At 54.0% G+C, this 26,194-nt stretch overlaps 1 protein-coding gene across 2 annotated transcripts; it reads left to right on the top strand.

Annotated features, from left to right (window-relative positions):
* Positions 1–17,578: 17,578 nt before the first annotated feature.
* LOC136504786 (calcium-dependent protein kinase 27-like) lies at positions 17,579–20,330 on the top strand. Of its 2 annotated transcripts, XM_066499788.1 has the most exons (6): positions 17,579–18,709; positions 18,786–19,082; positions 19,201–19,316; positions 19,417–19,584; positions 19,756–19,980; positions 20,092–20,330. In XM_066499788.1, exons 1-6 carry the CDS (start codon positions 17,797–17,799, stop codon positions 20,215–20,217), a joined length of 1,845 nt encoding a protein of 614 aa, XP_066355885.1. In that variant the 5' UTR covers positions 17,579–17,796; the 3' UTR covers positions 20,218–20,330. The 2 variants fall into 2 exon arrangements, with proteins under 2 accessions (XP_066355885.1, XP_066355886.1); XM_066499789.1 differs by lacking the exon at positions 20,092–20,330 and having other exon boundaries at positions 19,716–19,828.
* Positions 20,331–26,194: the final 5,864 nt, after the last annotated feature.

Genomic DNA, 26,194 nt, shown 5'->3' with positions numbered 1-26,194 from the left:
ATTGATACGATCGAGCGAATAGAGTGAATGATTTTGAAGTAGCCTAAAGATAATTATACTACACTAGATTTCTTACAGCTAGATTACAACAACAAATGCATTGATATTGCTCCAAACTCAGGGTTTGGTGTTTTGTGTTTAGATGCCAATGACTGAAACTACCCGTAGTTTCACTGATGACCACGTCAGCAAAAAAAATCACTATAGAAACTCTCTCAATCAATGCAGGTTTCTTCGCGTAATAAAATCACAGCGGCGTGGCCACGGTGGCGTGGGCCGGCGAGGGTAGGGCTGGCGCGAGCAGACTTGGCCGTCCTAGAAATTGGTGGTTTCTTCGCAACTTTGGTTTCATTGTTTCCTCCCGCCTTGGGTAAGGGAAAACGTGGTTTCTTTGGCCCTGTTCGGCTTACCCCATATTCGGCTTGTTCGACTTTTTTTTCTCAGCCGGAACAGTGTTTTTCTCTCACAATAATTCAGCCAAAACAATGTTTTTCAGTCAGTTTCAGCCAAAATTCTGCCAGCCGAATGAGGCCAAATTGTTGGGAAACGATTTGCTCAGTTTTCTTCTCTTTCTTTATTAATTAGGCTGTCATGTCACCATTTTGTTTAGCTGAAAAGTTATTTAAGATAGAAACTGTCGGTGTTTCGTGTAAGCACCGACAAGTAAATTTATAGTAATGCACGTTAGGCTCGGATGGTGCGCTAAAGTACACAAGATTTATACTGGTTCGGGCCGAATGTCCCTACGTCCAGTTTGTTGTTGCTCGTGTTATTAGCACCGTAAACGATTCGTAGTAAGGGTACAAACGATCGAGAGAGGGACTGATCCCAAGTCTCTGATGGAAGGGTTGAAATAAGGTCAAGAGCTTGGTAGCAGATTGACTGTGTGTGTGGGTCTTGTGTTGTTTTGTCAAAAGTCCATCCTTTTGATGGAGGAAGCGCATCCCCTTTTATAGATAAAGGGGTTGGCTTTACAAGGGTGAGGTTTTAGGATGCGTACTCTACTTAGTCTTGTGGCTCACGTCTACCCGGTCTGGTTTTTCATTCTGACGAGTGCGAAGGAAGATCAGCGCCTACAATACTGTCGATGTCTCTGTAGAATGTCAGGTTGGTTACAGAATGCTGCCCTGCGCAGGGTATGGGCTGCTGTACAGTGGTTTTGACTTATGAGCCTCCCCCAGCCTTGCTCCGCACGCCTTCTGGTTCCTATGAGTCTTCGTCGGAGGGACACTGGGTCGGGGTCCGGAGTAGTGTCGTGGCCAAGGTCTTCTGACTTGGTGGACCTAAGGGGTCGGGAAGCGGGCGCCGCTCCCTTGGGTCCATAGTGTGGTGATGGAATATCCGTCGTTCATGGAGATAGTAAATCCTTTTCTGGAGTGTAGCGGTTGTCGTATATCTTCGTCGGGTTCCGTGTTCCAGAGTTGAAGGCGGCGCCTACAACTCTACAGGGCGAGGAGCATGCACCTGTAATACCTTTCGGGCTCTGCAAACACCCGGAAGGGTCTAAAGCACCTGTCCCGTCGTTCCCTGGCAGTACTTTTCTTGCCAAGGCGCAGGGTATGGTCCTTGGAGCCATGGTTGGCCCGAACGTCTTGTCTTGCCCTGTACCCATCATCATGAGGGAACAGGGAGAAGTTGTCAGGTAAGATGAAACCAGTCTTCAGATATTGAGTAGGGCGAGGCTCGTTCCTGGCCGTCGAGCGAGGCGGAGTCTATCCCTCAGCCCTCGGGCGAGACCGAGCCCGTCCCAAAAGCGTCGGGCGAGACGGAGACTAGCCCTGAGCCCTCGGGCGAGGCAGAGCTACCTCAAAGGCGTCGGGCGAGGCGGAACCAAACTCCTATCATTTGAGCAAGGGTCGCTACGGCGCCCTTATCCGTCTAGAAGTTTTTAACGTTCGGTGGTTATTGGTTCCACCTTCTAGGGTACCCCGGTATTAGGTCCCCGACAGTAGCCCCCGAGCCTCCAGGCGATTCAGATAGAACCGCCTGGAGGGTATTTTCGATTTTGTCGGAGTTATTTTGCCAGAGGGTGCGCGCGAGCGCACCCAATGGGTGTAGCCCCCCGAGCCTCCAGGTGATTCGGATAGGATCACCTGGAGAGTGTTTTCAGACCCTTCGCGGGTAAGGCTAAAGGACTTAGTTTTTCGTCAACTGGATATTTTTTGAGGGGGCCATGGTATCCCATTCGTGGGGATCTCATTCAGGGCTGACCTAGCCGGGGCTTGACCGTGGATTGAGACCTCAGTAATGCTTGCGCCCTTGATTTCGGATCGTTCGCGGACCCATCCCTAGTTGGGCCGGTCGCTGAGCATCTGGGCCCTAGGTGGGCCAAAGAGGAAAAAATCTTCGTGACCCACGTTTCCTAGATGGGTACAGAGTCCGGACTTGCCTAGGGAAGGCAAACCGTCCACCGCGATTTTTGGTGGGAGAGGATAGGGACTACGGGCGCGTGTCCCGCGCCGTGACGCGGTGGTGCGCGTGGTAGGCCCAGAGATCGAGGCGGACGGTTGCCCTTGTCGCGTCCGTCGCCCCTATAAAACCATAGGGTTCGCCCCCAAGGTTTCGTATTTCGCTCCCTTGCTATTGCGTCTTGAAACATCCACCGCCAATCGCCCCAGCCTCCTGCGCCCATGCCGCCACCGTCAGCCGGCGTGCATCCGTGTTGCAGCCACCGTCAAGCTTGCGCCTGTCCTATAGCCGCCGTCGAGCTCGCGTCCACCTTCCCCCAATTGACTTTAATGGAGTTGTGGGGTAGATCTAGCATCACCTCACGGCGTTTGGAGGGCCTCGTCCACCGTGGCCTTCTCCACCCGCTGTCCGCCGTCCAGGAATGGCTGCTACCTGGTGACGAGGGTGAGCCGGTGCCGCCCGAAGGGTATGTCGTCTCTTTCGCCATCTTCCATGAGTGGGGATTCACGGTACCCGCGCATAGATTCCTTCGGGGGCTGCTGGATTATTATGAGGTGGAGCTGCAGCATCTGACCCCCAACGGGATCTAACATATGGCGGCATTCATTGCCCTGTGCGAGGGTTTCCTGGGGATTGATCCCCACTTTGATCTGTGGCGGTATTTCTTTACCGTTAGTTTGTCGAAGAGGAAAATTGGGGGGAAAGATGCGAACACGCCGATGGGATGTGCCAGCATTCATCTGCGCCATACCCGGTCGAGGGGTTACCCATACTTCCGTCTGGCGACATCCAACAAGGGATGGCACTCGCAGTGGTTTTATGTTAGGGATGATGTGAGTGCCACCATACCAAGGTACACTGGACGCCTTATTGAAGAGGCTCCGGAGTCATGGGGCTAGGGCATCCAGCTCAAAGACAAGAAACACCTCTTCGACCTTCTCTCCGCCCTCCAAGCCCTGAAGGAACGGGGCGTAAAGGGGACAGGGATTATTGGCGCCTATCATGCGAGGAGGGTGGCGCCGCTGATGGCGCGTGTGATTCCTCTGCATCGGATGATGCCCGGGATGTCGTTTGAGGGGACGGTGCTTGTTGACGAGGCGCTCCCTTTTTCGGAAGTGGCGCAGCGCATTAAGGAGGCGATGGAGCCGACGAAGGACTCCAAAGGCAGTGTCCTCGACATTGTGTATTCGGTGCCCGGACATCCCCCAATGCGGCCGGAACCTGGGTTCTTCGAATTCGTAAGCCCTCTTCTCCCATGCTTTTTTTCTTTTTCCTGAATCTCCATTTTTTAATAGTTGCTTTTGTGACGTCGGGACCAGCCGAGGGGGCTAGTCTTCACGGATAGTCCGGTTCCGCTACCAAAGGACAAGGCTGTGGCGGCGGCGAATCACCTCACGGCTGAGCGAGACAAGAAGGCAAGGGAACAGATGAAGAAAGAGAGACGACTGAAGCAGGAAGCACTGGATCGGGGTGAGGACATGAGCAGTGATGATGACGACGATGATGACGATGACGACAAGGTAGTTGTCGGTGTGGATTGGGACGTCCTGGAGGATGAGGACATGCTGACAAGTGGCCACCCGTCCGTGCAGGGACCCTTCCCGTTCCACGCGGAGGGAAGTGAATCGGTGAGGTCGATGGGGGCCGGAGGGTCCGCCGCTTCGCACGACGTGCCGGCCGAGGATCAATGGATGGGGGAAAGCGGGCCTACCACCGCCGACCCCGAGGTGATGGTGGAGGGAAGTGGCTCTGGTGCCATGCCCCATGAGACAGTGGAGGGGAGCGGTTCTGGTGCCATGCCCCACGAGGTGTTGGAGGGGAGCGGCTTTGGCGCCGTGCCCCACAAGGTGAGGGAGATGAGCCCCCCTGCCTCAGAGCAGGGGGCAGGCTCAAAATGGTCCCGCCCAGATGAGTCGGGGCAGGGATCTCGGGGTCCATCCCCAAAACGCTCCCGCCGGCCGAGGACGTCAGCGTAAGCTGCTGATTCCTCTGTTTTTATCTTTTTCCATTTCTATTTTGACCTAATGATTATTACCTTTGTGTAGGTTCTTGCGGACGGGTCACCCCTTGGGGCTGGTGCCCAAAAAGAGCCTCGCCATATAGGCGGGACGGATGGCGCTGCCCGACGTCGCCCCTATTTCGGGCAGGAGCGGCGCCGAGGTTGGGGCCACATTGGCCGATCCGACGGCGCCTGTGGTGGCGCCCGCGCCCTCGGTGGTTGCCGAGTGGGCGGCACCTTTCGTGGTGGGCGTGGCACAGCCAGCCGAGGGTCGGGTGACGCCGACGGAGGTGGTTGCGACCATGCTGAGCCTGGCTCAGCCGGACGCCGCTACGGCGGTGCTTGAGGGCGCAGTACAGTCCGCGCCACCGAGGGCCCAGGTGGATCCACCCGTGACGCTTGAAGCGGCCCAGATGGAGGGTCCGGTCAGAGGGTCCTCGAGCATGGCGATGGTGCCGCATAGGGTCAGGAGGGAGCCGCCCCCGGCCCCTTTGTCGGGAGGAAGCCGCTCCCCCATGCGGGGGGAGCCACCGCTCCAGTGGATGGCCGCCCAGGATCCGACGTCGGCTCTTTTCTCGCTTGACGATCATGCCGAGAGCATGGAGCGGGAGGGTCTTGACATTGGAATCTCGACGATGCTGGATGCCCTGGACCAGGCCAGAGGAGCCCTGTGTGAAATCGTTGTTCCTACTACCCAGGTATTCGCTGGGTTTTCTTCTTTCTTCGAATGTTCTTGTATTTTCGTATTTCTGACACCAGTATTCTTCTTCTTTAGGTTCTTGTTGCTCGTAGTCAGAATAAATCCCGATTCCTCCGCGAGCAGAAGGCGGAGTGGGATCGCCTCTCCGAGGAGGCCCAGCTGCGAGCAGACATGGCCGCACAGCTTGCTGCCACCTAGGAGTGGGAGGCCCAGGCACATCAAGACGCGGAGGAGGCCCATGGGATGTTCGAGGATTTGTCAGCGAGGTCCAAGCTAGATGGGGAGGAGATCGCCAGGCTCCAAAAGGAGCGAGACGAGCTGCTGCAGAGGAATGCCGCGGCTAATGCGAAGGTCGGCGAAGTCCTGAAGGAGCTAGAGATGGAGCGGGACCTCCGGTGGAAGGCCGAGAGTAGGGCCACAGCCCTTCAGCAGAAGGTGGACGAGGACGTCGAGGTGGTCCGCTCTCTCCGGGCGGAGCTCGATGACGCGGTGAGCCGAAGGTTGAGCGCTGAAAACATCTCTGTCAAGCTGGAAAAGGAGCTTGCCCATGTATGAAGGACCCTTCAGACTGAGAGCGACGAGCACAATCTTCTACAAGCTATGGTCGGGGTGGTCCTTGATGCCCTGAAGGTGGTGGAGCCGGTGGAGACCAGCCCGCTCGCGGCTCGTGCCGTAGGTATCACGGCTCGGGTGGGCCAACTTGAGGAGAGTGTTTTTCACGCCGGGATCACCCAGGCCTTCACCGTCGCCCATGCTCATTACGACAAGGAAATCAACCTGAAGGTGATGAGCAAAGGTTTCCCATCCACCTACGAGGATGATGAGCTGGAAGAAATGGAGAAGATGGTTGCTCCCCTTGCGAAAAACCTAGCGGATAGTCTGAAAGAGATGGTTCTCCCTTCGCGGGAATAGTTAGTCGAATAATTTTGAGAACAACTTATATGTAATATGTGAACAAGTGTCGGTATTTTCGAGTCTGGACGTAGTTTCATGATTTTACTTCGTAATTTCGTTTTGTTTGATTTTTTGCGACCTTAACAATCTGTTCCCCCGAATCTTGCCGCTGGTCTTGATGCGAGGAGATTATTTCAAAAAAAGGAAGGGAGGTAGCCGTACCTTAACCAGCCCCCGAGTAAGGGCCGACCCCGTGCATTTGCTGGGGTCAGGGGTTACTGGAGACCGGAACGTTCAGATGAAACCCATTCCGCGGTTCTGGTGACAAGAGTTGGTATTGCAATATTCCCCGCCCTGTCTTCCAACAGAATTCCCCAAACGAGGACTCTATGGGCTCAGCAAGGTAGGGCCTTCGAACCTATGTCCCTGTATTGATCGGCTCGAGCCCCCGGGCCTTGTCAGGGTCTGATAGGGGTCAGCCGTAATTTGCGTGTTACCCCGTCCTTGATTTTCTCAATCAGAGGGGCTGAGTAAACGAGACTTGCCTCGATAGCCCGAGTATCGCGCTCAATGAGCTCGCTAACGGGTACGTTCATGTGGAATCCGGGTCCATCATTTGCTGATGGGGTCGGCAAGCCCTCTGGTGGCACTCCACAACTTCTTAACCCGCCTCCCAGCAGATGCCCGAGCCGTTCGATAGGCTCAGGCGGCCCGATGGCCTCTCTTCGATGGAGATTCTGTGGGTTTGGCTCAGGGTTAGAATCGAACAAGAAAAGGTTGAGACGTCCCTGTCCGCTTCTGAGCGGGGTCGGGCAGGGCCGCTGGGGCTTGTCTCAGTTATTTCTCCCTAGCTCTTTTGGCACGAGGCGGCCTTGAGCCCTTCGCGGGCCATGCCTTCGAACCTCGGCCTGCTGACCGCCTATATTGAATGAGGCGACGGTCGTTTTGTGATGTGACACGAAGCGTTGGGATGTAACGTTTTTGCATATGTAATGTTTGAATGCAAAATTTAATCGAAATAAAGGCGGGGTTGGTAACATTACCTTGGTGGCATAAGTGGCGGAAAATCTCCTACCAGATGGGTTTGGGCCCTAATGTTTGTGACAAGGTTGGAGTAACCAGCATAAGAATCGCTATTCTTTGTTTTCGTATCTCGGTGGCGATCCGAGTCGTTTGATTAACTTGGGTAACCTATCAGCTTCTCCTTTCGAGGAGATTCTGTAGGCGGACCCCTCCGAACCCTTCTTGGGAAGGCAGACTTCGAAACTGGAGACGCGGAGGGCGTTGATTATGATTTTTCTGGTGAACACAAACACCGTAGCCACCGAGGCGTTGGGTCTGCTAGTTCGTCCAGTTTTACTCAAAGTTTTATGCCTGTAATTCGTGCCCCTAGTTTCAAGCGTACGGAGGGGTCAGGTGAAGAGGATGTCTAGACTGGTAGACATCCTCGGCAGCCCCCGAGTGATGTTTGTGTCCCTGCCGTTTGACGGGGTCGGAAGCTCGAGAATGAATTTTAACGCGTAAAGTAAGAAGGCAGAGATGCTTATCTTTTTTTGGACGTTCGTTCGTCGTCTCTTCTGGGCCGCATGGTCGACCCAGGACATCCGTTGGGCTCCCCTTTACCAAGGTCCTGGCGTCGGATCGTTCCGTGGTCCTGCGTGGGGAGGCGAAGGGTCGTCTACCCATGTGGGCGCCTTAATTGCTGCGTCCAGAGCGGGTCAGTGGCGGGCCATACCCAGGCAGTGTCCAGTTTGACCAGGGGTGGGATGCCTCGTCGACCAGGGCGCATCCCATCAGTTCTGGCGTGTCCCCTCAGGTATCTATCAGCATTAATCTTGTATTTTAAGGAGGGGAAGAGAGAGGGGTTTTTCATCCAACCTTTCACCTTTCCTTAGCTACAGCGCCTCCTCTTTAAATAGGGAGGGGGAGGGGAGTTCTCATCCTGCCTCCCTTTCTGCCTCTGAGCCGCTATCTCTCCTTCTTCTTTCTTTCCGCCGAATGCGTCCGTGCGTTGCGGCGGTTCCTGAGTGAGGAAGAGTGATGCCATAGAGAGAAAAAACTCACAAATCCGCTCGTGAATCTAGAGCATGATGTCGAGCCAGAGGTCATCCAACATAGATGAGATGGTGCGTGCTGACCTTGCTGAGGAGTCGCTGCTGCCGAAGGAGAAGGAGCGCTGGTGGGCGCCGTACGTTGTCGACTTCGCCGTCGTTTGCTGTGTTCCTCCTTTGGCGGGAGGTGTTTCCTACCCAGAGCCATTGTCAGGGTTGTGGCTGGCGATGATGGCGTAGTCCCCGGATGCCCTGGTGAAGGCATCGCTGTCGGGGTTGGGGCTGATGATGATGGCGTAGTCCCCGGATGCCCGGTGGAGGGGCATCACAGTTGCCGGCGTGGAGCTCGACATTGCAGGTGACGGTGCCTTCGAGGACCTCACAGAGCGGCGAGACGTTGCCGATGGAGAGCGTGGCGTGGTGGCCGCAGTAGACAAACTGGCCCGTGCACATGCCCCGGGCGTTGCCGATGGAGAGCGTGGCGCGGTGGTCGTAGTAGTACTTGTAGTAAAGCTAGGCAGAGACTGTAATTGAATAATTTTGTGGGGAAGCCCCCGAGTAAACAGTACTCTAAATTTACAAGTATGTTAGTCCTTTTTATGATGAAATCACTTTTGTAAGTGGTGAATTTGTGCAAAAAATGAACAAATTTTCATCTTTTGTTACGGCAGACGGCCCTTTAGCTTCCTCTTTTGTAAAAAAGGTTTTTGTGCCCTCCGACCCTTCCCATGGTTTAAGCCGTAAGAAACTAGGAGTGCGGGTGGAATAATTCTGATCGCACTGGTGAGCAAAGAGGTCACAGCCGTTGGGGCATGGGGCTCCCGCAGTCCTACCAGTTGTACTCAGAATTTGTTCCCGAGATCTTAGTCCTTAGGACTTTTTTACAAGAAGAATCGGAAAACTTAGAGAACGTTTGCAAATATAACACAGAAAGTTTTTGCATGCGTACTACTCATCTTAGCCCCCGAGTGAGGTCTGACCCCTCGCTATTGGCAGGGGTCAGATGTCACTAAGGATCGGGGTTTTGTAATGCCAAAAACTGATAAGGAAGAGTATGCGTTTATTTAAGGGTAAAAACGACGTAGCTGCTCAATGTTCTAGGCGTTGGTGATGACCTCGCCGTTGATGGTTTTCAACCTGTAGGCGCCTGGGTGAAGTACTTCTGCGATGACATAGGGCCCCTCCTAGGATGGTGAGAGTTTGTGGCGGTCCTTGTTGCTCTGTACAAGGCAGAGGACGAGGTCCCCGACGTTGAAGGATCGACTCTGTACCCGTTGGCTGTGGTACCATCGCAACGCCTGCTGGTACTTAGCTGAACGGAGGAGGGCGATGTCGTAGGCTTCATCTAGCTGGTCCATGGCGTCTTGGTGGGATGCCTCGGCCCCCTGTTCGTCGTATGCCCTGATTCTTAGTGCTCCATAGTCAAGGTCCATTGGGAGAATGGCCTCGGAATCGTAGACCATGAAGAAGGGTGTGTAGCCAGTGGCTCGGCTAGGAGTTGTCCTCAGGCTCTAGAGTACGGCCGGAAGCTCAGCGAGCCAACGCACGCCGAACTTGTTCAACCGGTTGAAAATTCTCGGCTTAAGGCCTTGCAGGAGCATGCTGTTTGCGCGCTCGACCTGCCCATTCGTCCAGGGATGCGCGACGGCCGCCCAATCGATTCGGATGTGTTGTTCATCGCAGAATTGAATGAATTTCCTACCGGTGAACTATGTGCCATTTTCTGTGATGATGGAGTTCGGTACTCCAAAGCAATGGATGATGTCGAGGAAGAATAGCACAACTTGCTCGGATTTGATTGTGGATATTGGTCGAGCTTCAATCCATTTTGTAAACTTGTCTACGGTGACAAGCAGGTGGGTGAAGCCCCCGGGTGCCTTTTTGAGTGGCCCAACCAGGTCGAGCCCCCAGACCGCGAAGGGCCACGTGATGGGGATCATCTGGAGAGCCTGGGCCGGGAGGTGTGTTTGCCGAGCGTAGTACTGGCACCCTTCGCAGGTGCGTACAATTTGCTTGGCATCGGCTACTACGGTGGGCCAGTAGAAACCTTGTCGGAATGCATTCCCAACCAAGGTTCTTGGTGCGGCATGATGACCGCAGACTCCACCATGGATGTCGCCCAGTAGGAGTTTTCCCTATTCGCTAGGGATACAGAGTTGTAAAATCCCGATGTGACTCCGTTTGTAGAGTTTGCCCTCTACAAGAACGAAGGACTTGGCACGTCGTGTGAGCCGTCGGGCTTCTGTCTTGTCTGCTGGTAGTATGTCATGGAGGAGGTAGTCGAGGTAAAGCGTTCTCCAGTCATCGGGAGGGTCGAACTCTACTGCTAGGTCCTCTTCAAGTTCCATGACCTCGGGGTTGGGTGGAGCAGTTGGCGGATCGGCCCCTAGGGCTGGACTAGATGGGCCATCGTCGGTTCGTTCCGACCCTGCGTAGCGTACCGAGGGTTTGTGTTGATCACTAGCAAAGACGCCTGCCGGGATTGGCTCTCGGCCGGATGCTGCTTTCGCAAGCATGTCGGCTGCTTCGTTGAGGCGCCTTGGGATGTGATTGAGTTCGAGACCATCGAATTTGTCCTCTAGCCGTCGGACTTCTTGACAGTATGCCTCCATCTTGGCGTCATGGCAGCATGACTCTTTCATGACTTGGTTGACGACCAACTGAGAGTCGCCCCTGACGTCGAGGCATCGGATGCCCAGCTCGATGGCGATTCGTAGGCCATTGACGAGCGCTTCGTATTCTGCATATTGTTTGATGAGGGGAAATGGAGCCGAACCATGTACCTCATGTGGACCTCGAGGGGAGATACAAAAACTAGTCCTGCTCCGGCGCCCTTCTTCATCAGCGATCTATCGAAGTACATTGTCCAGTACTCTTGATCGACGGCTGGTGGTGGCATCTGGACCTCGGTCCACTCCTCGATGAAGTCAGCCAGTACCTGAGATTTGATCGTTGTTCGGGGGGCATAAGAAATGCCCTGATCCATCAGCTCGAGTGCCCACTTTGCGGTTCTTCCCGTAGCGTCATGGCTACGGACGACCTCGCCGAGGGGAAAAGATGTTACTACGGTCATGGGGTGTGATTCGAAGTAGTGGCGTAGCTTCCTTTTGGTGATGAGGACGGTGTAGAGGTGTTTTTGGATTTGGGTGTAGCGGGTTTTGGAGTCGGATAACACCTCGCTGATGAAATATACAGGGCGCTGCACCCTGAAGGCATGCCCCTCTTCTTCCCGCTCTACTACTAAGGCGGAGCTAACCACTTGGGTGGTGGCAGATATATATAGTAGGAGGGTTTCTCCGCTGCATGGAGGAACTAGGACCAGAGGTTTAGTTAAAAATTGCTTAACCATGTCAAGCGCCTTCTGAGCCTCGGCTGTCCACTCGAAGCGGTCAGATTTCTTCAAGAGTCGATAAAGGGGGAGTCCTCGTTCGCCGAGGCGCGAAATGAATCGGCTGAGGGCGGCCAGGCACCCTATGACCCACTGAACCCCCTTTATGCATTGGATCAGGCCCATCCTTGTGATGGCTAATATCTTCTCTGGGTTGGCTTCGATGCCACACTCAGAGACGATGAAGCCGAGCAGCATGCCCCTCGGGACCCCAAAAACGCATTTTTCGGGATTGAGTTTGATGTTGTTTGCCCGGAGTTTCGCAAAGGTTTGTTCAAGGTCGGTGACAAGGTGGTCAGCCCGCTTGGACTTGACTACGATGTCATCGACATAGGCCTCAATGGTTTGCCCGATGAGGTCTCCGAAGCAATTGAGCATACAACGCTGGTAATTCGCCCTAGCATTCTTCAGACCGAACGGCATTGAAATGTAGCAAAATGATCCGAAGGGGGTGATAAAAGATGTTGCGAGCTGGTCGGACTCTTTCATCGTGATTTGGTAGTAGCCAGAGTATGCGTCAAGGAAGCAGAGGGTTTCGCACCCTGAGGTGGAATCGACTATTTGATCTATTCGTGGTAAAGGAAACGGATCCTTCGGACACGCTTTGTTGAGGCCGGTATAATCGACACACATTCTCCATTTCCCGCTCTTCTTTCGCACAAGAACGGGATTTGCAAACCACTCTGGGTGGTATACTTCCTTAATGAATCCTACGGCCAGCAGCTTGGCTATCTCCTCGCCGATGGCCCTACGTCTCTCCTCGTCAAAGCGACGCAGATGTTGCTTTACCGGCTTAGAGCCCGGGTGAATTTTTAAGGTATGCTTGGCGACCTCCCTTGGGATGCCTGGCATATCTGAGGGTTTCCACGCAAAGATGTCTTTATTCTCGCGGAGGAAGTCGACGAGCACGCTTTCCTATTCGGAGGAGAGCGCGGTCCCGATACGGACTTTTTTGCCCTCGGAGTTGCTGGGGTCTAAGAGGACCTCCTTGGATCCTTCCATTGATTCGAACGACCCGGATGACCTCTTTGCGTCAGGTGCCCCTTCAACGACCTCCTCCCTGAGGGTGGCGAGCTCTTTGGAGGCGATGACTGTGGATGCGTGTCCGTAGCATTCGACTTCGCACTCGTAAGCGCGCTGGAAGGAGGTGCCGATGGTGATGATCCCGCGGGGGCCCGGTATCTTCAGCTTAAGGTACGTGTAATTGGGAACGGCCATGAACTTCGCGTAGCATGGTCATCCCAAGATGGCGTGGAAAGTCCCCGAGAACCCCACTATGTCGAAGGTGAGGGTTTCAGTCCGGTAATTGGACCGATCCCCAAAAGTTAAGGCAGGTCGATCTGCCCCAGTGGCAAAGCCTGCCTACCAGGCACGACGCCATGGCAAGGCGCTCGGATGGGACGGAGGTTCATTCGGTCGGCGCCTATCTCGTCGAGCGTCTTGGTGTACATGATGTTGAGGCCGCTGCCTCCGTCCATCAGTACTTTCGTGAGTCGCTTTGGACCGACGATCGGATCAATGACAAGTGGGTACCTTCCCGGGTGTGGGACGGTATCCGGATGGTCGGTCCGATCAAAGGTTATGGTGGATTCCGACCATCGGAGGAAGGCAGGTGTGACCGGTCTGGCCGTGTAGACCTCGCGGCGCGCGACCTTCTGGCGGCGCTTGGAGCCGTAGGCCGTTGATCCTCCAAAGATCATGAGGGCGCCGGTCGGCGTTGGGAAGGCGTCGTCCTTCTCCTCTGCATCATTTATGGTGGGAATAGGTTCCTTCCCCTGCTCCCCTTTGTTAAGGCCCTCGGTCAAGTATTTGCGCATGAGGCCACAATCCTTGTATAGATGCTTGGCCGAGAAGGCGTGGTTTGGGCATGGCCCCTCGAGCATCTTTTCAAAGTGGTTCAGAGTGCCCTCCGCGGGCTTCCGGCCACCTTTGCGGTCGGCCGCGGCCACGAGTGAGTTGTCGCGCCGTTGCTTCTTATTTTTCCTTTTGGCGGGACGGTTGGAGGCACCTTCGCCGGCGTCCTCGTCCCGCCTCATCTTTCCGTTGGAGCGATCAAAGACGGCTCCGACCGCCTCTTCTCTAGAGGCATGACTGGTGGCGATGTCTAGGAGTTCCTTGGTAGTCTGCGGGCCCCTACGTCCTAGCTTGTGGACTAGGGATTTGTAGGTTGTCCCGGACAGAAAAGCTCCTATCACGTCGGCATCGGCGATGTTAGGGAGCTCGTTGCACTGCCGAGAGAAGCGCCGGATGTACCCCTGAAGGGTTTCATTGGCCTTCTGGCGGTAGTTCTTGAGATCCCATGGGTTTCCAGGGTGTTTGTACGTGCCCTGGAAGTTGCCCACGAAGATCTCCATCAGATCCGCCCAACTCTGAATGGTATTGGACGGTAGGTGCTCCAGCCATGCTCGCGCCGAATCGGCCAAGAACAGCGGGAGATTGCGAATAATGAAATCGTCATCACTTGCACCACCGGCCTGACATGTAAGCCGATAGTCTTCGAGCCAAAGCCCAGGATTTGTTTCGCCAAAATATTTAGGGATGTTGGTAGGCGGTCGATACCTTAGGGGGAACACGGCATTGAGGATGTGCCGACCGAAGGCCTGAGGGCCTGGGAGGCCGGGGCTCGGGCTTCGGTCCTTGTTGCTGTCATAGCGTCCGCCACGTCGGGGATGGTAGCCACGGCGCGCTACTTCTCCATCGTCGTCGTGGGCGCGTTTTCGAGCGTCGATGATGTTGCGTACGTCGCGGCCATGGCCGAGGCATTGATGTACTGGGACGGCGAAGGGCTGCCTACCGGCTGGCGGTGTTTGGTGAACGGACGCGTCCCTGGTGGGACGCACTGAGGGCGTGCGCTGGATGGTGTCGGGTTCGCGTCGTCGAGACAACGAACTTTCCGCCTGCTGTGCCGCCGCACGCTCAAGCAACGTGTGAATCTCCCTGTGGGCCCGGCGATCCTCAGATGTCGCGGCCTTTGGGAGGCCGTGAAGCAAGGCCATCGCGGCGGTGATGTTCTGGCTTGCCCGAGCGAAGTGAGGGAGAGTCCCATCATCGGTGAGGATCCTCCGATGCACATCACGGGCCGAGGCGCGTGCGTGCCCACCGTCTCTGCGACGCTTGATCTCCTCCTCGATGTTTCGGTACTCCCGGACAAGCTGTTGTCCGGCGTCATCGATCTCCAGCTTTCATGCTCTTAGTTGCTCCATCCTTACGTGGGATGGAGCCACCGTCTCCGCCTCGATCCTGGCGTCGGGGTTGCCTGTTGGGGTTGTTTCCTCTCCGAAGACGCTTTGGACGTGCCCCTCGGGGGTTTGCGTCATGAAGCATTCCCGGGAAGGGTGATGGCTCCCCTTGCTGGATTCAGAGCCAGAGGACGAATCTGGTTCCTCTGCAAGGAGCCCGTAGAGTGTCTCCAGATCGTGTTCGATTACCCCCACGAACTCGCTATCCGTAGGAGGCTGAACCATGCGTAGTGCCAGAAGGTGGCCAGCGGTCGCCGCGGCGTTGCGGAGACCGAACGGAGACGCTATCGGGGCGCTCCGTACGGGACCTTTCGGACACAGAGTGACATTGTGCCAGGGCTCCCTTGATGACTGGGGTCCAAGGGAGTCGCCCGGCGGGCCCTCAAGCCTAAGGCGGCTGAGGTCGATGGAAGGGAGAGACTGTGTGGCCGTGTGGGTCAGCGCCAGCTCTCCTCCTAGTGTGACGATGAAATCTAGGTCGCCAAAACGCACATGTGCGCCCGGGGCCCAACTGATTGCGTGGGTGGCCATCCGAGACCTGATTTGGAACGCGCAAAGCCCCTACCTAGCGCGCCAACTATCGGTGTTTCGTGTAAGCACCGGCAAGTAAATTTATAGTAATGCGCGTTAGGCTCGGATGGTGCGCTAAAGGACACAAGATTTATACTGGTTCGGGCCGAATGTCCCTACGTCCAGTTTGTTGCTGCTCGTGTTATTAGCACCGTGAACGGTTCGTAGTAGGGGTACAAACGATCGAGAGAGGGACTGGTCCCAAGTCTCTGATGGAAGGGTTGAAAGGAGGTCAAGAGCTTGGTAGCAGATTGACTGTGTGTGTGGGTCTTGTGTTGTTTTGTCAAAAGTCCGTCCTTTTGATGGAGGAAGCGCATCTCCTTTTATAGATGAAGGGGCTGGCTTTACAAGGGTGAGGTTTTAGGATGCGTACTCTACTTAGTCTTGTGGCTCACGTCTACCCGGCCTGGTTCTTCATTCTAACGAGTGCGAAGGAAGATCAGCGCCTACAATACTGTCGATGTCTCTGTAGAATATCAGGTTGGTTACAGAATGCTGCCCTGCGCAGGGTATGAGCTGCTGTACAGTGGTTTTTACTTATGAGCCTCCCCCAGCCTTGCTCCGCACGCCTTCTGGTTCCTATGAGTCTTCGTCGGAGGGACACGGGGTCGGGGTCCGGAGTAGTGTCGTGGCCAAGGTCTTCTGACTTGGTGGACCTGAGGGGTCAGGAAGCGGGCGCCGCTCCCTTGGGTCCATAGTGTGGTGACGGAATATCCGTCGTTCATGGAGATAGTAAATCCTTTTCTGGAGTATAGCGGTTGTCGTATATCTTCGTCGGGTTCTGTGTCCCAGAGTTGAAGGCGACGCCTACAACTCTACAGGGCGAGGAGCACGCACCTGTAATACCTTTCGGGCTCTGCGGCGCCCGGAAGGGTCTAAAGTATCTGTCCTGTCGTTCCCTGGCAGTACTTTTCCTGCCAGGGCGTAGGGTATGGTCCTTAGAGCCATGGTTGGCCCAAACGTCTTGTCTTGCCCTGTACCCATCATCATGAGGGAACAGGGAGAAGTTGTCAGGTAAGATGAAACCAGTCTTCAGATATCGAGTAGGGCGAGGCTCGTTCCTGGCCGTCGGGCGAGGCGGAGTCTATCCCTCAGCCCTCGGGCGAGACCGAGCCCGTCCCAAAAGCATCGGGTGAGACGGAGACTAGCCCTGAGCCCTCGGGCGAGGCAGAGCTACCTCAAAGGCGTCGGACGAGGCGGAACCAAACTCCTGTCATTTGAGCAAGGGTCGCTACGGCGCCTTTATCCGTCCAAAAGTTTTTAACGTTCGGTGGTTATTGGTTCCACCTTCTGGGGTACCCCGGTATTAGGTCCCCAACAGAAACCATCATTAATATCTCATTGGGCATGTGCTAACTCTTATAACAATGAAAGAGAGTGAAGACTAAAAATTAGGGGAGAGCAATTTTACTATTTAATTAATGATATTATTATATAATTATAGGTATATATATGGATTAATTTACTGTAGTTCGAAGCGGTGTTCACTGTCGGAGACCTTTGCCGAGTGTCCCAGCTTTGCCGAGTGCTTTTTATCGGGTACTCGGTAAAGAGGCTATTTACCGAGTGCCAGAGAGAAAGCACTCGGCAAACAACTGGCACTCGACAAAAAGGTGGTTTGCCGAGTACCGAACACTCGACAAAGAATAACACTCGGCAAAGATCATGTTTGCCGAATGTCAAACAATAACACTCTAAGATATATATGTGATGTTGGTGATGTTTGTTATATATATCTTCTGTTTGTTTGGATGGGATGTAAAAAATAAATAAAAAAGATTATTTTCAGTCACTTTGTCGAGTGCAATGGCCATGACACTCAACAAAGTGACTACCTGAGAACTATCTGCGAATATGCTTTGCCGAGTGCAAAGACCGTTGCACTCGGCAAACATTAGAGATTTGCCGAGTGCCACGGGACAGACACTCGACAAACATTATATACTTTGCCGAGTATCTTACCGGCGGCACTCGACAAAGTGACCACCTTTGCCGAGTGTGAAGTCAACGACACTCGGCAAAGCGAGGACCTTTGCCGAGTGCTTGACCTTGGCACTCGGCAAAGCCGCCGTCACGACCACTTTTCTTTGCCGAGTGTCAGATTGGTACTCGGTAAAGTCTTTACCAAGTGTCCGATAAAGTGTACTTAATAAATAGGTCTTTACCGAGTGTAGGAGGCACTCGATAAAAAAGCTGTCTCCGGTAGTGGTTATAGCTAGACGCACAGATTCCGCGTTCCAGACTGTTTGCCTCAAATTCCTCCAAAATTAGGGGCTCTTCAGCTGCAAGCCTGCCACTGTGTTTCATCTGTGTTCTTTCTCTCCTGTGCATGCCATTTTTAGCTCCTCGTTTCGCTCCCCGACCATCTCTGATCCCTCCACCCAAACCTCGACCACCAATTTCCATCCTTCCACCTCCGATTGCCTCCCGGCGGAACGTGGTGCGTTCCGCCGTCGCCGCCGCATTGCCATGCCCCTGCAGATTAGGGAGGGGAGGAGGAGGAAACACGAGTGCAGGAGGCTGTGATCGCCGCCGCGGCCTGCCCGATGGGCAACGTCTGCGTCGGGTCCCGATTCTGCAAGAACGGCGGCTTCTTCGGCAACTTCTCCCTGTGGCCCTCCCGCTCCCGCAACTCCGGCGGCACCCCCTCCAACCCCACCACCACCTCCCGCTCCGTCCCCGTCGTCCAGGTCCAGCCCAGCGAATCCGACGCCAAGCCGCAGCCCGCGCAGACCACAGAGGCTCCGGCTCCCATTGTCATCTCCGAGCCGGCACCGCTTCCCCAGCCGCAGCCGCAGCCGACGCCAAGCGAACCCGACCCGTCACCACCGGCGCCGGCGTCGCAACAACAGCCTGCGCAACCGCCGCCGCAGCAGCAGGCGCCGCCGCGGCAGCAGTCCCGGAAGAAAGCGGCGCACATCAAGCGCATCTCCAGCGCGGGGCTGCAGGTGGAGTCGGTGCTCCGGCGCAAGACCGACAACCTCAAGGACAAGTACAGCCTGGGGCGGAAGCTCGGGCAGGGGCAGTTCGGCACCACGTACCTGTGCGTGGACAAGGCGACGGGGCTGGAGTACGCGTGCAAGTCCATCGCCAAGCGGAAGCTGGTCACCGACGAGGACGTGGAGGACGTCCGTCGCGAGATCCAGATCATGCACCACCTGGCGGGGCACCCCAACATCATCGCCATCCGCGGCGCGTTCGAGGACGCCGTCGCCGTGCACGTGGTCATGGAGCTCTGCGCGGGCGGGGAGCTGTTCGACCGCATCGTGCGGAGGGGCCACTACACGGAGCGGCAGGCCGGGGAGCTGGCCCGCGTCATCGTCGCCGTCGTGGAGTCGTGCCACTCGCTCGGGGTCATGCACCGGGACCTCAAGCCGGAGAACTTCCTCTTCGTCGGCAACGACGAGGAATCGCCGCTCAAGACCATCGACTTCGGCCTCTCCATGTTCTTCCGGCCAGGTACCGTCCGTCCGTCCACATTCGTTAGTCAAATTGCACCTTATCATTCTTATCATGGGCTCATGCATGCATGCAGGCGAGGAGTTCACGGACGTTGTCGGGAGCCCGTACTACGTGGCGCCGGAGGTGCTGAAGAAGCGCTACGGGCAGGAGGCCGACGTGTGGAGCGCCGGCGTGATCATCTACATCCTGCTCTGCGGGGTGCCGCCGTTCTGGGCGGAGACGGAGCAGGGCATCTTCGAGCAGGTGCTGCATGGCTCGCTGGACTTCGAGTCCGACCCCTGGCCGAGCGTGTCGGAGAACGCCAAGGACCTGCTTCGGAAGGTGCTCGTCAGGGACCCCAAGAAGCGCCTCACCGCGCACCAAGTCCTCTGTGAGTTGCATCGCATTCTTCTTGCAACATTGAGCAAGTGGTGATTTTCGCCGATGTGTCCGACTGTCCGCCATGGCTGAGACCCTAGACCTGGACTCAATCGTTCTTGATTTTCCAGGCCACCCGTGGCTGCAGACGATCGCCTCTGCGCCTGACAAGCCGCTGGACTCTGCGGTGCTGTCCCGGCTGAAGCAGTTCTCCGCGATGAACAAGCTGAAGAAGATGGCGCTGAGGGTGAACAAACAAGCTGCTTCTTTCCTGCTGTGATTGCGATATACATGGCCGTTTTTTCATGGAATATGAATTTGATCTTCAATCTGTTGTGTGCATACAGGTGATCGCGGAGAACCTGTCGGAGGAGGAGATCGCGGGGCTCAAGGAGATGTTCAAGATGATGGACACCGACAACAGCGGGCAGATCAATTTCGAGGAGCTCAAGGCCGGACTTCAGAGGGTCGGCGCTAACATGAAGGAGCCCGAGATATATCAGCTCATGCAGGCTGTAAGTCTTCTCTGCTTAATTTCTTCCCTTAGGCAGACATGCATGGACAAAGAAGCAGAGGAATTTTCAAGTATTTCTGCTGAAACCAAACTACATTCAGAAGAAAATGCTGATTATTTTAATTGTTCAAGAAACAATTCCTGTTCCTATGCCTTATTGGCATGCTTGCAGGCTGATATCGACAACAGTGGCACCATAGACTATGGAGAGTTCATAGCTGCAACACTGCATCTCAACAAAGTCGAAAGGGAAGACCATCTATTTGCTGCCTTCCAATACTTTGACAAAGATGGCAGTGGATACATCACAGCTGATGAGCTGCAGCAAGCGTGTGACGAGTTTGGCATAGAAGATGTCCGACTCGAAGACATGATTGGCGAAGTGGATCAAGACAATGTATGGATTCATGATTACCCGATCCTCAAATCTCCATTAAGCCCTGGTGTATGTATTCGTCAGCATAATCCTGATACACTTTTGATACACTTTTGTTTGATCCTTCTGCAGGATGGGCGCATAGATTACAATGAGTTTGTCGCAATGATGCAAAAGTCAACAACCGGATTTGGCAAGAAAGGTCATCAGTACAACCTTAGCATTGGTTTTAGGGATGCCTTGAAGGCAAATAGCTGACAATGTTGTAGTGCTGCATTGTACATTTGTGTACCCATCATACTATGTGAAATGGTGTTGTGCATACGTGTTGTAATTGTAAAGGAAACTCGGGTTCTGATTAAATCATAGGAGCTTTGTTAACTGCAATTCATGCTTTTTGTTCATAGTTTTTTTTTTTTAAAAACATACATGCAGAACTACTGGCACTTGCTTGTAATATAACATGTCAACCCTCAGTATTCTTAAACAAAACAAAAAAAAACTCAGTATTCCACTGGCCAGTGACAGGGTGTCACTTCCTATTGTCTTGCTTGGTGGAGACTTCAACCTGAACAGGGACTTCAAGGAGAAGAATACCGGTCATATAAAGCAAAGGCTTACAGATTTGTTCAACAACTTCATAGCAAAAGCACATTTGAGAGAAGAATCCAGGGGGCGGTCGGGGGTTCACAAATTGATAGATTTCGTCCCTGGGTGTAGTCTGATATAAAGGGTGCGTTGACAGTTTTAGTCCTACGGGAGTATCAATATTTTTTTTTCCAGAACACGATTTCACACGTATTACACGAGAAGAGAGAGTCAAAAGAACGGCTTACACAACGCAGCTACGGGAGAACTCATAGTGCAGGTTACAGAACCACAGAGGAAGTAGTTAGGAACCTAAAGGACAATACAACAGAAAGAAAAGCGGTAAGGCGAAGCCCTCCACCCTAAGCATAATGGACTGAACCTGCAAAGGGAAAATACATCAACGTAAGGCTACCAACGTAGGAGATAAAGCCGCGGTGGCAAAGCATTTACCAAGAAGAGACAAGACTACGGCGGCAAAGTATCCTTCCGAGCAACACGGCGGCAAAGCATCCGCCATAGACGATGCGGCAAAGTATCCGCAGGTGTGGGGGCTCAACACGCACTCAGTAGCACCTGCATGAGGGGGAGCCCGAAGCGACGTCGACGGCAAAGTATCCGCCAGAGCAGCAACGACGACAAAGCATCCGTCAAAGAAGAGCGCCAGCGACAAAGTATCTGCTGCGAAGAACTTATCGACTATGGCAACATCTAGCAGGCTGAGCAGACCATTGCGAAGAGGGTCTTGAAGCACACACATGCACAACACATGAAGGAGTAGCTCCGGCAAGAGTAGCGGGAGGCGTGCTGCAGAAGTGCTCTAGAGATGCCTTCAGGAAAAGATAATGACATCCGCGGACGCCAACATCGCTGGTAGAAGCACACGAGCAGGTCTTTCGACCCCAGCCTGTCACGAACGAACAGAGTCTTCGATGACGCCTTTAGGATGGTTGATGGCGCATGGCGCATGTTGCATCACCGCCACCAGCCCGGAGGAATTGAGCAGGGTTTTCACCCAGAGACTATCCACAGAAGTAGGACGCTCGCGACACCCACAATGGTGGCTCCGACGGGGACCAAAGCCACCGAATGAGCACCAAAAGCGCACCAGTCTCCACACCACCAAAGAAGCAGCCAGCAGCCGACCAGGCGCTGGCAACCCGGCAGCCAGATTGCTGCTGCGAACCAGCAGGGAGGGGATCAGCCAGGTCAGGCTGACACGTGCCCCCTGCAGGGCGCTGTAGCCCTAGCCCCGGCGGCCAGAGGGGTGAGGCCGGCCACACTGGCAGGCAGGAGGAGCTGAGAGTAACCGGCAACAGCTTTGCTGGCTGCTTGCCGTCCTTTCCAACCGCAGCACGGGCCTGCCCGCTGAAGTCCCCGGCGCCCGCTGAAGCCGTCGCCGCCACGAATCCGCGCAGATCTGGCATAGGGGAGCGGCCTTGTGCACCGGCTGTAGGGGATCCACCCGCCGCTGCGTGCATGGGGAAGTCGGCCATGGCCCCGGCGGCCGCTGGCTGTGAGGGAATGTTTCCATATCTGCCAAATTAACACAAGTGTCATCCTCTTGACCAACTTGCGCTAATCCCGACCGACACGGGCCCCAGGAGAGTGCCATCTGCACCCTCCTCTTTAGGATCTTTTAACAATCGAGTTACACATACAAACCCAATATAAAGCATACGGTACAGCTCACTTGTTATGCAACATAAATCTTCAACTCATAGCTAAGACATCATTGACTATTAGGGTCCGTTTGGATGTAGACATTAGATGGCTAGCATTGAATTGGGTACCAATACCAAATCAACCTAGTATTGGAAATGAGCTACAATACCAAATCAGATGTTTGGATGTAGATGAAATTGCTATTTGGAATCAGGGACATGGCAAATACCACTACTACAAAAACTTTACTGAAGGCGGGCGTTTTCGGTTTTCCGCGGCGGGCAAAGCCGTCCGCCGCAGCCTAGAGGCCACGGTAAATCGTGGCTTAACCGCGGCGGGCGGCCTTGCCCGCCGCGGTTAACCGATTTACCGCGGCGGGCGATGTAACGTGCCCGCCGCGGTAAATATACTTTTACCACGGCGGGCACGTTACACCGCCCGCCGTGGTTAATCGTTTGGAAAAAACAAAAAAAAAACCAAGGCCCACCGGTGAGCCCATTGACTGAGCCCACCGACGAGCCCAATCCCAAACCAAAACCCTAGCGTCGCCATCGTCGTCCCTGGATCCAGCTGCAGCCGCCTCTGCAGCGCCACTGCCGAAGATGAGGTCGGAAAGGAGGAGGGAGCCGAGCAGCCGCGCATCTGCGTGCGCCGCCACCACAGCTCCGACGTCGGTGCCGGCTCTAGATCTGGGAAAGGGGAGAGGGCACAGTGAGGGAGACGAAGAGAGAAGAGCGAGGGAGACGAAGAGAGACCTGTACCTGCATTGGCAGCCCCACCGTCGCGGCATTCACCGGATCCGGCCGGGATCCATCAGATCCAGCCACCCTCCTATAGGATCCGGCAGCCTTCCACCTAGAACCGCACGCCGCCGTCGTCAGGGAGGGATGGGGAGGCCGCCTCCCACCAGATCCGGCCAGGGAGGAAGAAGGGGGCCAGATCCGCACGAGGGAGAGAGAGGAGACCAGGGCGCGCCCGACTACGTAAATCGACAGGCATTAACCGTGGCGGGCAAAAAGATGCCCGCCACGGAGGCCACCTGGGCGACGTCGCGCAAATTCGATCATGTAGTAGTGTACCAGATAAATGTTTGGATGTACATATCTCATCGAATTGAATTGACTCACCTTCTTCCCCACTGACGATGTCCTCGGACACGGCCCGCTGCCCCGGAGATGCAAGACCTGGCTCGCTGGCGACAGAGAGGAAGAAGGGACTTGAGGAAGAAGGGGATCCTAGATCCCCGGCTGCAAACCGCCAGCGGTGGGGATCCAGGCACCTCAATGGTGGCCAGACTCGAGGAAGAAGTGCTTGTCCTCGACGGAGTCCCTCATATGCAACGTGGCCAGACTCGAGGAAGAACCGCTCGACCTCCTAGATCCATTGTTGAGCTTGGGAAGAAGGAGAGGATCCCACACCACACCGTACATGGGGAAGAAGGAGAGGGCAGCGAGCTTGACTAGTGGTGGAGGGGTTGGAGTGGCGAGGGCGCCCGGCGGGGGAGGGGTTGGGGTGGCGTGGGCGCCCGGCGGGGGAACGTCGGGCCAACGAGGTTGACCGACAGGGCACGAGAGGGAAGTGTCGAAGCCACGAGAGGGAAGCATCGGGGCAGCATCGAGGACTCGGGCGGGGAACCGCTCGGCCCAATTTCACCCAATACAGAGCCTTACCCCTTTGTATTGGGAGAGGTCACTCCTAGTTCTAATCCAATACCAAGACATTGGGGTTGCAATTCTAAATCTCAATGCCATGGACATCCAAACACCAGAATTTAGGAAACATGATTCCAATTCCCAATTCCAGGCTCCAATATCTACATCCAAACAGGGTATTAAAGAATTTACAATATTAACTTGATTCACTCAAATTAAACAGGATTATACCCTTTTGATTATTACCCCAACTATCTAGGTTCACACATGTCGCTTTCTATTTACATCAGAATAACGCGCAGCTCATCTTGGAGTACGCCTGTTCCAAGGTCTGCTATACTTCAATTTGATTGAGCTTTGGCTCAAATCACCTAAATTCAAACAGCTGCAAAACAACTTAACGACAGCACCATGAGTACATTGCATACTCGCAGAACTTAATTCCAACATACATTTTTGGTGGATGCAAGAGGATAATAGGCTTTGTTGTTTTGCATAAAGGCATGGCGTTTGTTAAAACAATGATATGCTCATGGTTCATGATTAAATTTATTAGCAAGTATAATTCATGACAAGTAAGTAAGTGTAACATAATTAAGTGATCAATGTAATATTTCAATTCATGCACTAGTATCGTTACCAAGACTACAATGGGTCTAGAAGTGAGAACAACCGAAATGGTTCTATCTCGAGGGACTTCAGGCCTTTAAATAAACTCTGCGGAGGTATACAACTGTACTCACACGGAAAACTGGATGAACCTCCATACCCCGGGTCCGGTGATAAGGGTTGCCACATGTTTCCCAACATTTCCCTAATCTGGCCGAGAGTGTTCACAAAAGGGTTGATAAGTTCCCGGGTAATGCTACCACCATCTACCCGGCGCCACCCTCATACCAGTTTCACGAACACACCGGTTGCAATCAGTTACTTAGCTTACCACCCCATATGTGATATGTGGTCTATATGGGTGGTTACTCGGACTCACTATCCCAATGAACGGTCCTTAATGCTCCGCGAGCTACGTCACTTGAGATCCCAACACTCACAGTGACCTTACCCCTCGCATTGGTAGAGTATAACAAGTTGATCATCAAGATTATATTTCAAGTTGGGGTTGGTCCTTAACCATATTTGGGAAAGCAGGTAAGTTGTCAACCTTACAAGTTTTAGTAATTAGTTACCCCAGTGTATTATCCTACACGCGCGAGAGTGAATTCCCTTCTCAAACTTGACTTCTAACATAACTAAGCAACTAACAGCCTGTTCGTTTGGCTGTGGCTTGTCGTAAACGATCATAAATTTCCAGTCGAAACAGTATTTTTCTCTCACACAAACTAGCCAGCGGTACTTCTTCATGAACCAGCCAACCGAACAGGCTGAAGCATTAAATGAATCCCAACCCAATTGTTGAGTAAAGGCTAGGATTACTTAAGTGATTAGTTCTAAGCTAATGAATCAATATTAGTTTGTTAATCATATTCACATGAAATGCAACTCATAATGAAACAAGTAATAAGTATCCAAAATAGGGTTTATAGTAGTGGGGTGCCTGCCTAGTCATGTCGTCCTGATGACTAAGGATGACGATGACGATTGTGGGGGATATACCCCCGGGTACCACAAGATGGTACATGGGCCGCACCATCCGAGGTGGCCCGGCCCGTAAGATCAAGGCGTGCACATCAAGATTACAAGTTGTACTAGATATTGTAATAGTACCAAATTGGATACTTTACTTGTAACCTTGTCTCTTCGGAGTATATAAGGAGAGACAAGGGTCCCCTAGAGGACAGGTTAATCGGTATACATCTCAATACAATACACCAAAGACACAGGACGTAGGGTATTACGTCGATTAGACGGCCTGAACCTGTCTAAATCGCTATCTCTGTGCCTTGTGTCACCATCTGGTTCCTGATCACACGCATCCTACCGATAATCTACCACCATGGGCACCCCTCTTGGTGGACTGCCGACCATATTTTGTCGACAGTGGCGCGCCAGGTAGGGGTCCCCTTTAGGGGTTATGCGTGCTGATCTTCCGGCGAATCAGATGGCGATTTTCTTCGTCAACATCATTCGCGGCGACTCGGCTTCCCGCGCCGAACATCCATCGTTAAACAAGATCTGCGACAACTCGGCGCCATGAGCTCCATGCATCTGGCCTTAATGCTGCTGCCGCGACAGAGCCCAACTTCTAGGGCTCAACAAATTATGCATCTTTCGATGGGACAAGATTCGGCTGCACACACGGCAGCTCATGGCAATAATCGGGGGATCTATATGCATCTTCATGCAAGTCACGGCAAGGAGGTCCACGTGCATCT

The sequence above is a fragment of the Miscanthus floridulus genome, chromosome 14 (assembly GCF_019320115.1).
Source record: "Miscanthus floridulus cultivar M001 chromosome 14, ASM1932011v1, whole genome shotgun sequence".
In the NCBI taxonomy this organism is placed as follows: domain Eukaryota; kingdom Viridiplantae; phylum Streptophyta; class Magnoliopsida; order Poales; family Poaceae; genus Miscanthus; species Miscanthus floridulus.
The sequence above is the reverse complement of the archived record's forward strand: the minus strand, read 5'-3'. Positions and strand labels throughout refer to the sequence as shown.

Bases quoted from the DNA above. Each gene is read 5' to 3' on its own strand.
- LOC136504786 (XM_066499788.1), top strand. From the start codon at position 17,797: ATGGGCAACGTCTGCGTCGGGTCCCGATTCTGCAAGAACGGCGGCTTC. The intron at 19,083-19,200 runs GTGAGTTGCATC...TTGATTTTCCAG, and splicing joins CACCGCGCACCAAGTCCTCT to GCCACCCGTGGCTGCAGACG. The intron at 19,585-19,755 runs GTAAGTCTTCTC...GCATGCTTGCAG, and splicing joins TATATCAGCTCATGCAGGCT to GCTGATATCGACAACAGTGG.